At 32.8% G+C, this 12,857-nt stretch overlaps 2 protein-coding genes across 2 annotated transcripts; both read right to left on the reverse strand.

Moving 5' to 3' along the window:
- Window positions 1-1,621: 1,621 nt before the first annotated feature.
- On the reverse strand, window positions 1,622-4,166 carry LOC137839090 (uncharacterized). Its single transcript, XM_068648219.1, has 4 exons — window positions 4,113-4,166; window positions 2,731-2,997; window positions 2,390-2,467; window positions 1,622-2,301 (listed from the first exon to the last, which is right to left on the reverse strand). The coding sequence occupies exons 1-4, from the start codon at window positions 4,164-4,166 to the stop codon at window positions 2,203-2,205; spliced, it is 498 nt and encodes a 165-aa protein (XP_068504320.1). The 3' UTR covers window positions 1,622-2,202.
- Window positions 4,167-6,769: 2,603 nt separating this feature from the next.
- LOC137814548 (ABC transporter G family member 39) lies at window positions 6,770-12,348 on the reverse strand. Its single transcript, XM_068617350.2, has 15 exons — window positions 11,448-12,348; window positions 11,134-11,294; window positions 10,863-10,966; window positions 10,568-10,733; window positions 10,405-10,482; window positions 10,037-10,164; window positions 9,395-9,727; window positions 9,005-9,295; window positions 8,806-8,889; window positions 8,542-8,675; window positions 8,218-8,445; window positions 7,910-8,081; window positions 7,502-7,756; window positions 7,043-7,390; window positions 6,770-6,945 (listed from the first exon to the last, which is right to left on the reverse strand). Exons 1-14 carry the CDS (start codon window positions 12,341-12,343, stop codon window positions 7,121-7,123), a joined length of 3,300 nt encoding a protein of 1,099 aa, XP_068473451.2. The 5' UTR covers window positions 12,344-12,348; the 3' UTR covers window positions 6,770-6,945; window positions 7,043-7,120.
- Window positions 12,349-12,857: the final 509 nt, after the last annotated feature.

Genomic DNA, 12,857 nt, shown 5'->3' on the forward strand with positions numbered 1-12,857 from the left:
TCGCTGATAAAAAAAATTAAAAAAAAAAATTAAAAATAATCATAAAAAAAAAATGCTCTAAGACAATTCTTAAAGATAACAATTGTTTTGCTCATTCAATCATGTTTAAATATAACACGTAAAAAAATATAAGAGAATAAACTACAACTCTTATAAAAACCTTAAGTTCTAAAATAATAATTTACTTAGCTTAAAAGTTTTAAAAACGTAACAACTTAAGTTAAGACGGTGAGTTTGACATTTTATTATTGAAACAATCATAATTAGAGTATTGACCTCCTTTTTAATTGATTCTAAATTCATTATAAAACAAATATCTAAGGTAACTTTCATGAAGACTACTAAGTCTAATTCAAAAAACATTGATTTGTTTAGTGCCTATAATCCACAAGTGAATTTAATAAAACTTTTCTCACTTGCTTTCAAGTTGGATTGATGGTGGGAATTTATACCATTTTGGTGAACAAACTAGGATATACTAAGGTTATTCAAATTCAAAAGAAATGTTGACTATGTAATTTCCTAAACGAAATTTCGATTTGTTGAGTACATTTATGCATAATTTGTCATTTTGTAAAATTTTAAAAATCAACACCAAACTTCAACCAACTATTTCTTTTAACTAAAATACATTTAACAAGTTCCTAATCTTTAATTTTAACCACTTGTAACATTATTTCCACATTCACACCAATTCAACCAATTTTAACCATACAAATCAATTGATCAATTCTAATAAAATTTAAAGGTAAAATAAAATCCTTAAGTTAAAATCATTCAATCTTAACCTTCCTAGTTAACCATACAAATCAATTGATCAATTCTAATAAAATTTAAAAGTAAAATAAAATCCTTAAGTTAAAATCATTCAATCTTAACCCTTCCTAAGCCAAGACAAATTATCCACTTTATTTGTAAAATAATCTTATTTTGATGAATTTTTTAGAATATGTGTATCAATGCATATTTTAAATATTTATCAAGTATATATTATTCTTTGAAAAACAAATTTAAAAATCTAAAAAAATATTATCATTGATCATCAATTACTAATATCATTTTAAAATCTGACATTAATATATTGATCACAAATTTAATCACTTATTTCAATTATTACATTAATCCACTTTAACTAAAGATTATAGAGATCACTACAAAAAAAAATGTATATTGTGGCGGTTATTTTCGTATAAACTGACGTTTATAACCGCCACAATATACGCTTGTGGCGGTTTCCCAAACTGCCATAGAACTGGCCGCCACAAAGTTTAATGTGGCGGTTTTACGCTACCCGCCGCAACACCCGCCACTTTAAACATAGTGTAAGTAGTGGCGGTTTTTATATGTAAATAGTGTCAGTTATAACTATCGCAATTTACATTCATTGACGAAGATTCTGCCGCCATAATATACGTAAATAGTGATGTTTTTAACCGACGTAATTTTAATTCTGAATAAATAAAATTTAACCACCACTTTTTTATAATTTTGTTTATAATCTTTTTTATAATTTGTTTTATACAATTATAAAATTTAACAACCATTTTTTCATAATAAAATAAAATAATGTATAAAGTTATAATCATCCATTCATTTCATTGAAAATTAAAGCACACAATAATGTTCAAAAGTTTATATGTAATTGAAAATTAAAACACATAAAAAGTTCATACATCCCTAATCAAGTTTAAAATTACAACACATAATTGTTCAAAAGTTCATACATCCCTAATAAGTTTAAAATTAAAACACACATCCCTAATCAGTTTGCTTCCGCTTCCGGCACTTGATCCTATTACTTGATTAGGTGATGTGTGACCATCTGCATTGATGAGAAGCTTTTCATTGTGTAGATTCGGTGAAACAGCAATCTCGCACTTGGAACCATTGGAAAAATCCTCTTCCTCCTTAATCAGAGTCTCCCCAGGTTCAATTGGTTGAGGAGAACTTTCAGCATTCAAATTTTCACATGAAGCTTCGACTGATTTCCACTCCCCATCATGTTCCTCACTTTCTTTTTCTGTTGAGAAATTAGTGTGCTCATGGCAATCTCCATCATCCAATAAACATGTCCCATGTTTCAATTGTGGGGTTGAAGGAGCCGGATATTTATCACATGCAGATTGCTCTTTGTCATCATCACCAAACCTGGACACATTTTCTAAATCAATTGACATCGTCCTTTTATGAGTTTTATCTTGTTCATTGCTGTTTGGAGCTGCAGCCCGATTCTAAAGATTCTACAGATTCTTTGACAGGTTTTAGTGATTCAGACAGACCATTTGCCCCAGCATTAAAAGCCTGCATGAAATTTAACCACATTAAAAACTACTTTATTCATTGTATTCTAACAATAAATGTCATCATAATGTTGTCAATGCCGACAAACCTTGTGAACAACATGCTGCCAAATATTTTGGAGCTTGTCCTCAGATAGTGGTTTACTGAGGAACTCAACGGCCCCAAGCTTAAAAACAAGAATTGTAAGTAATTAAGAAGTATCATTGGTTAGAAAATTTAAAGCAAGCACAACACAGCCTTAAAGAAAACTTTTTTCTCATATTCCCATTGTCATGCTTCCTCGTAGATCATTCATCCATTTCAATTGTTTAAAGCTTAAAAGGAAGAAAAGAAGTCGTTATATCATACAAAACCAAAGCAAGCAACAATCACAACACAAGCAAAAGAGATAATGATTCATCGTTTATACTGAAAATAAAAGTTCATTACCTCCACTATGGCAACATGGAAGCCGTCAAGACTACTCCATATTGTTGACAAAGCTTCATTCTCGTCAAAGAAGATAGAAACTGTGCAGAAATTTTCAGGTTTACTTAAGAAACTAAAGGAATAATAAGAATGTACAAGGAAGGGTGTATTGAATGCTTTGAATTTAATGATAAGTAAATGATAGACTTGAAACAATGATAAGTAAAGCTCCTTGCCAAGTACTGCGTAGAAAATGAGCTTGGAGCAGATTATCAAGGCAGATTTAAACTAGTTGAATACTAATCCATCTAGCACATTTTAATAGGACACTGGGGCTTTGGTCCATGTTGATACCCTGTACTTCAGAGTATAACCTTTTATCCTTTTCAAGTTAGAAATTTGAATTGCTACGAAGGTTCGCAAAATAGATACATGTCACATGTGCTATATGAAGTTGAAATAAATTTCAAGTATACCTTCAGAGTGCAACACAATATTGCATCTGTGTCATTACGCTACTATTGTTTTCATGTACAGCATTTAATCTAGGAAATATTTCACAAGTAGATTATTGTCAAACCAAACTTGAACTTGACTAACAAAAGGCCCAAATACAAATCATTGAAACAGAGAGTACCTAAAAATTCACTTAAAAGATAAAAGAAATTATCATCATGTGTATGGCAAGAAGAAAAAAAATAGGAACCTAAAAGTATAATTTATAAGTTGCATAACCTCAATTAAATAAGGTACAAAGAAAATATTTCCTACACTCAGTTGCATAAATTATAAAGAAAATATGCCACAATATCGAAATATTATTTAATAAGCAAACTAAAGTAAGAAAGTGAAGACATTGCTCAACACTTGATTATATATTATACTAAGCATCCTAAACTATATAATAGTAGGAAAAAAAAAGTATCTCCTACATTACAAATATTTAGTAGCTTTCTTAAACATAACAAAATAATAGTGAAGACATAAAATTGTCTTCACGTGTAATTTTAGTCATTTTTAGTGTCAACCATATCCTAAGCACATAATAATAATATAATAATAATAATTTGAAGGATACCTCATGTATATATATCTAGTCATCCCATAAATGTATTGGTATAGGATGAAATGATACTTTGCCATTTTCTATAACGTTTCCAGTTTAATTTACCTGCCCTTTTGATGACCTTCTAAATTTATTTATAGATTAAGAATCAAATTACAGGTATGAACAAATTTTATTAATGATATACTAAAGTACGTTTTCCATGATCAAACTAAGTGTTCCTTACGAAGCAGTTTATTCAATATTCTTACTTCAGAAACTCTGAATAATAGAAGGTCAAAATATACATCCTACAATCATTTAAGAAAATCTCCATAATAATGGATAAAAATACTACCTCATCCGCAATCCTCTTTACTTTTGGAATGTTGGTGCTGAAAGTTTTTTGCATTGCAACCCCAACATCAAACCTTAAAGTATAGTTTGATGGTGCTAAATGGATGGGTCTCAATAGACTTGTTTTATCCAGTGGATAGACTTGTTTTATCCAGTCTTGCCACTGTTCAGCCTCATAATGGGTACGAGCTAAATATAAAAGTATTTGAGAGTCTCTGTTATGATAAAACTTCTGCAAGCAGTTTTAGTACTGCATATAATAAAAAAAATTCATCAGCATTTGATTATTGTCATAAAGACAAGGAACTCTTAAACAATAAAGAGATGGAATCTAAAGAAACGATAAGTTCACCATTTTCACAGCCAAAGCAAAATTCCCCTAAGAAAATGAAAATACAATTCAAATCACATTTGTATTGAACCTAACACAGTGAATTCATAAAGAAAAATTAAACTCATGATGCACTTAAATTGCAGCCGCTATCCCCATGGCACATCCTGTGCAACATTGCTAATTTGGTAGAGCCTCAATTTCATTTCAATCAGGTAGTTACAAAAACTTAAAAATCTTATAATATATGAATAAAAAATGAAAAATATTAACAAGAAGCAAATAATCGAATTGAATATACAACAAAAAAACGAGACAATTACTGAACATAACGATTACAAAGAATACAAGGCATACTTGATCTTGGAAATGGAATGTGTGGAATGGATCAAGCGCGAAAGCAATGTCTTCATTTTACGATAATTAAAAATTGAGTTGACGCCTCAGCTCCTGGTACCAGTACATGTCCCTCATCACCTTCCTCATCTACGAAGGCTTCTCTCCTCCCACCATTGAGAAATCAGAAGCATCTTTAGCGTGGAACATAATCGTCTTATCGCTGTCATGCAGGTCCACAACTTCCTCATCATACTCGAATGATACCGTGCAAGCCGACGGCTGTTGCGACAATGACGATTGAAATCGTTGCGAGGATGCGTCCTTTAAGCCGGTAGCGATGGCGGACAAAACAAATGGCGATGTGTGAAGGGAAGGTTTCGCGGAGTGTTAGGTTTTGCGGAGAGTGAGGGTGAAGTGAGAGAGCGCGAGGGTGAAGATTTCGCGGGAGTGAACATTTCGCGAGAGTGAAGGTTTCATGACGGTGAAGGTTTCGCAGGGGTGAGGGTTATGTGTTTGTGGTAAGAGTGAGGGTTTTGAGCAGAGTGAAGAGTGAAGGGAAGAGTTTGAGGGTTTAAGCAGAGAAGAGTGGTGAGTGAAGGATTACATGAGAGTGAAGGGTTTCTGAAGAGTCAAGAGGGTATGAGGAGAGTGAGAGATTCTATTAGTGAAGAGGTTCCGAGACAAATTAATGAGGTTTTTGAAAAAAGAAATTAGAAAAGAGAAATTATATGGAGGAAAAGAAAAGGCGGGAAAGTGTGTATTTCAAAGAAAAATTGTGATGGTTCAAAATGACACTTTTTTAGGATAATTGTGGCGGTCATTAAAATGTCGTATTATACGGATATTTATGGCGGTTATTAATAACCGCCATATTAAAACTGTCATTATATACACAATTTTTTGTAGTGGATGGACTTGATCCTCAAATTAATCAGTCAATAGATTAGTGACTAATTTAGCAAAAGAAATCAGTTAATAATAGATTAGTGACTAATTTAGTAAGTATTTGTGATACGGTTTCTAATTTGTGTAAAGAATGAACTTATCATCTAGTTTTATTAAATTTAAAAACCTTAAGAATGATTTCATATATAAATTAAATATTAATTCAATTTTTAGAAAATATTTATGATTGTGAATTCTAATATTAGTTTGAATTTTTCCACAATAAATTTTAATTCTCTACATTTAGAGTTGTATAGTCGAGAGTTTGTCTTGTTTTTCTTTACATAGATTTGGTTAGTTTTATAATTTCTTTTTCTTTTATAGAATTTGATTCATGTGATTAGAAATGATTAATAGACTCTGAAATGTGAGAGATATAAGATTTATAATGATAACTAGCATATGCTTTTTATTAAAAGAAATCTTTATCTTGATGAGAAAAGAAGATAAAGCTTTCTTGATGATAAGATAAAATCACATAGTCTTTATTAATTTATGGATCTTGATGATAGGAACGAATATGCTCTGTGTCCTAATAAAATCTGTAAAGAATTTTGTCCTTAAAATTTGGGTACCATTTTGTGTCTATTTGACTCTTACTAGTCAAGATATAATCCAAATACTGACATAAATGTTTTGCCCACTTTTGGTTTTGAGCCATCTGAATCAACTAAAATCCACGAGAAATGAAACTGCAGATCGTAGCTGTTCAGGGACACCTAATCTTCCAAATCCCATTTTTGGTTGTTCTACATGTTAAATGGAAGAAAACAATACTAATATAAGTTATACAAGTTTTTAAAATTTATTACATTGTAGAAAAGCATCTTTATCTCCTGCATTAGTTGTTTAATGTGATTGGTAGTGATTTAATATAATAATGTTTTTCTTTTTTATCTTTCTGTTACTCTAAATTTAACAATATATAAAGAGATCATTTTAATTTTTAAATATAAAGTAATATTTTTTTATCTTTGGTAAATATAATTTCAGTATTTATGAAGAAAAAAAAAGAAGCCATTTCAGGGTTTTGTAAATTCATAAAGAAAAGAAAATGAATTAATTCACTTACGACAAAGCATCTCATAAATCAACATTTGGAAACAAAAAAAGAAACATTAAAGCTTATCTATGCTTTCATTCGTTACATTGTCCAAAAGCTTCCTTTTTCTTGTGAGCTTCTTTGGTTGGGCTGCATGCCATATTCATCAATGTTCCACTGAAAAAAAAAACTTTTAATAATTCTAACACTGCATATGACAACTTTAAGAACTACAAAACTTTATAAAAATGATGGATAACAATATAAATTTTACCTGTTACATGAAAACCAGTTTAAATGACAAAATCCATACATTTGAAGCCAAAGGGGTTGGGAAGAGGATCCCATCTCATCATCTTTTTTGGAAGTTAAGGAATTTGATGCTATAGGCAAAAACAAACAAGAAAAGGAGAACCCAGCCTATCTGAACAACAGCAACCACTGGGAGAAATTGATACTCATAACCGAAGTTTTCCTTAAGCACTTCCTTCACCACCATGTTTTCAGCTCCTGGAATTTCCACTTCTGCATTTTCATCTCCAAGTTGAGAGGTAACGATGCCATACAGTGTCCAAGCATTAGGAGTAAGCCAATAGTACCATCTCCACCATACAGGAATTTGCTGTAACATTTAGGAGAAACATATGTATATATCTCTATAAGCCAAAAAAAAAAATCCTCGTTCCAACGTCAACTTATGAATTAATATATGAAAAAGGAAAGACAAATGTACCGTTCTAGGAATGATAAAGCCACAGAAGGTGCCCCAGATGCTCAAGAAGAAGGAATTACAAGTGACAGCAATTTGGAAACTCGGAGTCAGTGCAACAATCATCATCCCATATAGCGTGTAGTAGATCAAACACATCAGCATTATGTAGAAGAACCAAAGAAATTTCAGCACCTTCCATTCAAACCCCATCATGGAGTAGATGAAGACACTGTAGATGGTTGCTTGAATGGCGTTATAAATTGCCTCTACTGCCACCTACGCGATCAATGAGTGCACTAGAATAAGAAATCTATGAAGAAAATAAACTAACAAAAGATAATTGAGTTTGTTGGTTTCTTTGGTATGTTGTAAATCAGTATAAATATAGGAAAAGATGATTTAGATATCTCTTGCTTAATATTTTTCTACCTGACTAATTGCATAAGGCAATGTTGAATACATCCCTGCTGCTCTTTCACGATATAATACATTTCTTTCTCTGTCAACAATTGGCTGCACTCCCATAGCGTTCCCGCTTCCAAGGAAAATCACAGCAGCGTACATGGCTCCTAAAAGATCAAATAAATCTTGTTGCTTTTGGCTGTCCTCCAAATTTTTAGTGAACATCATTAGTTAATATTAGATTTGAATTCAATCTAAATGTCAAGATCATAAGAACACAGCTAATACACTTGGAACACTTAAGAACAAATATATGTAAATTTTTATTTACTCACACATGCTTGGCTTTGTTCCAGAAGATTATACCATAGACTATCCCAACTACTATCGTGAAGAAGAATCTGACTGCATTGTACGAAGGATTTCTCCAATATGACCAAAATTGTTTCCAAAAACAAGCTTTGCACTGCACAAAGAATGATTGGGAATATTTGGTTGGGAAGTACAAGTCATTGGAACCTGGTGGTGGACTACTGAGCTCTTTGATAAGCTCTTGATTCCTTCTGTAGAAAGTATAAATCAAGAAAATAAAGTTATAATTGACAAAGCTAGAATTTATTGTACCATATAAGTGGTAGAAAATCACAAAAATAACTTACCTGTGAAGTGTTGAGTTTGCGTAAATCTCAGCAAAATCTATTCCTAGTTGAGCTTCAACTGAAGGGGTGGTGATCTGAAGCATCCATGTGGCAGGATTATAGCTATCCTTGACTTCCTGCACCCCTACAATAGCCTACAGCAAAATATGAATATTGGATACAAGGAAAGAAAAAATTGGCACTGGCATTATTATAACTGCCCATTCAAAGTATAATGCAGAGGTATCAAAATCTATTGAAATGACAGACAAAAAATTTCAATACTTCAAAATATTCTATGAGCTGCTGTGAATGGTAACCAAGAGGTCCAGCATAGATAACTTTCCCTCCGCTTTTCAACAACAGTAACTGCAGTGACGAAGAAATCAAATTTGAACATTAAATGCAGTACAGAGCAACAATAAACTAAAGAAATAATAGTACATTTTGCCTATGAACTCTAATAGTTTCCTGTCCAATTTACCTCATCAAAAGCTTCAAAAATGTCTATGCTTGGTTGATGAATTGTGCACACAACGGTTCTGCCAGTGTCCACTGTGTTTCTCACAGTTCTCATAACAATAGCAGCGGCTCTAGCATCAAGGCCAGATGTTGGTTCATCCATGAAGATAATTGAAGGGTTGGCAACCAATTCTACCGCAATAGTAAGCCTCTTCCTCTGTTCAGTTGATAGACCGTTTACGCCTGGAAGGCCCACAAGTGCATCTTTGATTGATTTAAGCTCAATCAACTCCATAATTTCTTCAACAAACATCTGTATCACCAGACAAAATTAAAAAAAATATTAGCCTTACAATTTACTAAATTCATAATGGCCAAGAAAATATTACAACTTAAGTTTGTCCCCACACACCTTTCTCGTTTGTGCATTTACATCTGATGGAAGGCGAAGCCATGCTGAAAATAATAGTGATTCATATACAGTAACATTGGGAGAATGAATGTCATTCTGTTCACAGTAGCCACTGACACGAGCAAATGTTGCTTGGTTCTTTGGGTAACCTGAGATGCTAATACTTCCTTCGATGTATCCACCTGTTTTTCTTCCAGCTAATACGTCCATAAGGGTTGTCTTCCCAGCACCACTAACACCCATAAGGGCTGTCAATACACCTGGTCTAAAAGCACCGCTGGCATCATGCAGTAGTTGAAGTCTATCTTCATCGATTCCTTGACTTTTCATTTCCTGATAAACATAAAACAAAACCAGAAGTTCTCAATAACGTTCACAGGAGGCTTTAAGTTCTAACTTTCTATGGAAACATAGAAACGATTTTGGTAAACATGTATATACAATGGCATTGATGAAAGGTATGATCCTAGTGAATTTAAAGTGATGGTAAGAAGAACACTCCATGTATGTTTAAAATCTTAAAATATAGTTCACGTACACTATCACCACATTTTCAGTTTAATTGTTTTGGGAAGTATGACGGAAGAATTAATCACATAAAAGTGATATTAGAGTATCATTCGAAGGCATTCATTGACTTACTGCAGGCATGTCTACATAGTAGTCCACATGATTGAATGTAAGTGAAAGAGGTTGAAACGGCAACACCATTCGTGTTCTTCGTTCTTGCGGAGAAGCATTTCTCACAGTCATGTCTATACCTGGACCTCCTGTTCAATGTAGCGTCAATATATTGTTTGAATTGCATGAGAATAATAACGCAGTGAAATGCACCATTAATTAATTATTCGTTTCTAAAAGTGATGCAACTGGGAACTGTAAATGTAAAGCCATTTTGTGAAAAGTGGATGAATGAAAAATCTATATATGCATGCTTGAGAGGAGAACATTAAATGCTTAAGCTCAAATGTTTACCCCTAAAAACCATTTGAAATTACAAGTTTTATTACCTTCAGTGACATGTCTAGATACTGAATTTCCATTCTTCTTGTCTTCATCTGAGATGAATGCTTTTGAATCACCAATAGCTGAAATTTTGTTTAATTAAAATGGTTCAGTAGTGTTGAAAATTCCATTAATTTATAGTTTATTAAATCTACAGATATATCTTACCATTCAAATAAGCTAATGCAGCAATGCAGAGAAGGTTGAAAAGAAGAACAAACCCAAACAAAGCTCCAATGCCTATCCAAAACCAGTAATCTTCTGTGTAAAATCCTCTAGATTTGAGAAGTACTTTTCCAACTGTAGGTTCATCAAATCTAGAGTCTGTATTTGGCTGCAAAATATATAAAACATATTTGACAATGCCTGGAGTTAATTAAATAAATCAAGATCCAATGCAGATTTGTTTATATTGAACGTACTTAGCATTATGAGAAATAAGAACTAGAAAACAGTTTCTTACTTTACTCCATCTTTCATCCAAAAATTCATTCAGTACCATGGCATTCTGAGCATACATCATAGGAGAAACATAATAGCCCCATATCATCCATGGCTTGGTATCATCTGCAGGAATAAAAGAGATTTTGCTGAACTAAGTACTCGTTAAAACCATATAACTATATAAGGAAGAGTAGGTTTAGGTAACATAAATTCAAACTCAATGTTAAATAGTTATAAAGATTACATAAAATATCTCCATAAGATCAAGAAATGAATGACAAATGTCTCACCTTTGGAGAGAACAAATCCTCCAAGCACAAACATTAGTTGATAAGTCAAGCCACTCATTATATTAGCAACAACATGTGATCTACCAATTGCTCCAACGAGCCGAAATAGAGAGCTAGCCATCTGATGAACGCTAAACAGTAGCAAGAATTGTTTGAAAAATCTGATGAAGTAGAAGGCACGCACATTTTAGAATTTTCATTCTAGACTAAAAATTATTATTGCCACAAAAGTCAAAATAAAGAATAATGTTTTGAAAAAGAATAGTGAGAGTAGGCAAAGTAAGGACTATATTTAGAAAAGGAAAACTCGGAACCTGCTAGCTGAGGGAGCAAATCCAATTGGATAGTATGTTAGAACAACCCATATTGCTGATTCCACAAAGGAAATAGGGATCCTGAGAACCCATATAGGTAAGAGAAACGCCCATGCAGGGTAGAACTTGAAATCCCTTTGCTTGTAAAAGACAGGGAGCCTGGAAACAACCATGGCTTGTTCTGAGAACCCATTAAACAATATGTTTATAAGAGAGAAAAACAGTGCTCCAAAAAACTTCCTTCCATCTTCAACATTGCCCACTGGCATTTCAGTTTTGAGGAACAAAGTAAATCCCAAAATAGTTAAGACAACTATATGTACTATTCTATATGCATAGACAAAAGTGTCACGTTTCATAAGCAACCATTCTCTTGAAAAACATGCCTTCAGCAGTTCCCAACTTGATAGACCATACTTGTCTTTAACTAAGGCAGCACGGTGAGTTTGGTTCTTATCATAAGGAACCTTAAACTCTGCTGCAACCTTCTCTCCTATGTGAAACGAATGGAAAGCCTCTGCAAATTGAGGAACTGAAACATATCCGTAAGGTTCATCTCTTCTACACCAATACTGCTGCTGATCGTTCTTAGACGTTACTTCTTGTAGAAAGTCAGCAACTCCCTTTCTTGGAGGACATTGGAAACCCATGTTTTGAAAGAACTCAAGCACATGTTGACGTGGACCTTGGTACACAATCTGACCTTCTGAAAGTAGGATAATGTCATCAAACAGTTCATATGTCTCTGGTGGTGGTTGAAGAAGAGATATGACCATGGTTTTATCCATTATATGAACAATTTGGCTCATGAACTTGCATATCTGAAACGTGGTGGAACTGTCCAGTCCTGTTGATATTTCGTCCATAAAAAGTGCCTTTGCTGGTCCCACTAGCATCTCCCCTGCACCCAGTTACAATTGAAATAGTAATTAAGTTAGTAATTTGTAATAGATTACTACTAGTATCTGTATACAATTTGCTAGTGGCAAAGATTCTAAGTCAATAATTATAAAAGGTAACTTATCAAAAGAAAAAACCTTGGTAACAATAACAACACCATTTATTTAGTATGAGTAGGCATTGATTGTTTAGTGTTTTCAATACAATATGAGACTCGGACATACTTCTTAACTAGTATGTCCGTGTGTCCGACACATATCAGACATCAACACGTATCAAACATCGACATTCATATGATATTTGTAGGACGTATATCAGTAAAATGTCAAATAAAAAAAATATTTTTTGGATATCCGATAATTTTAACACGGTTTCAACATAATTTTAAAAAGGATAAATACAATAATTTTCTAAAAATTCAAACTTATTGCATAAATTTTTATTATGTTTATAAAAAGAAGAAACAAATTATTTTGAATCAGCTCTGAGAAACATTTTTCTGCCACAAAT

The sequence above is a fragment of the Phaseolus vulgaris genome, chromosome 1, assembly GCF_051622355.1.
Source record: "Phaseolus vulgaris cultivar YP4 chromosome 1, ASM5162235v1, whole genome shotgun sequence".
In the NCBI taxonomy this organism is placed as follows: domain Eukaryota; kingdom Viridiplantae; phylum Streptophyta; class Magnoliopsida; order Fabales; family Fabaceae; genus Phaseolus; species Phaseolus vulgaris.

Excerpts from the sequence above, each read along its gene's own strand:
- LOC137814548 (XM_068617350.2), bottom strand. The coding sequence starts at position 12,343 with ATGCTAGTGGGACCAGCAAAGGCACTTTTTATGGACGAAATATCAACA. Across the intron at positions 10,483-10,567 it reads TGCATTAGCTTATTTGAATG|CTATTGGTGATTCAAAAGCA; the intron begins GTAAGATATATC and ends ACAAAATTTCAG. Across the intron at positions 8,446-8,541 it reads GCAAACTCAACACTTCACAG|AAGGAATCAAGAGCTTATCA; the intron begins GTAAGTTATTTT and ends TACTTTCTACAG.
- LOC137839090 (XM_068648219.1), bottom strand. The coding sequence starts at position 4,166 with ATGCAAAAAACTTTCAGCACCAACATTCCAAAAGTAAAGAGGATTGCG. Across the intron at positions 2,468-2,730 it reads TCCATGTTGCCATAGTGGAG|CTTGGGGCCGTTGAGTTCCT; the intron begins GTAATGAACTTT and ends CTTGTTTTTAAG. Across the intron at positions 2,302-2,389 it reads GGCAGCATGTTGTTCACAAG|GCTTTTAATGCTGGGGCAAA; the intron begins GTTTGTCGGCAT and ends AATTTCATGCAG.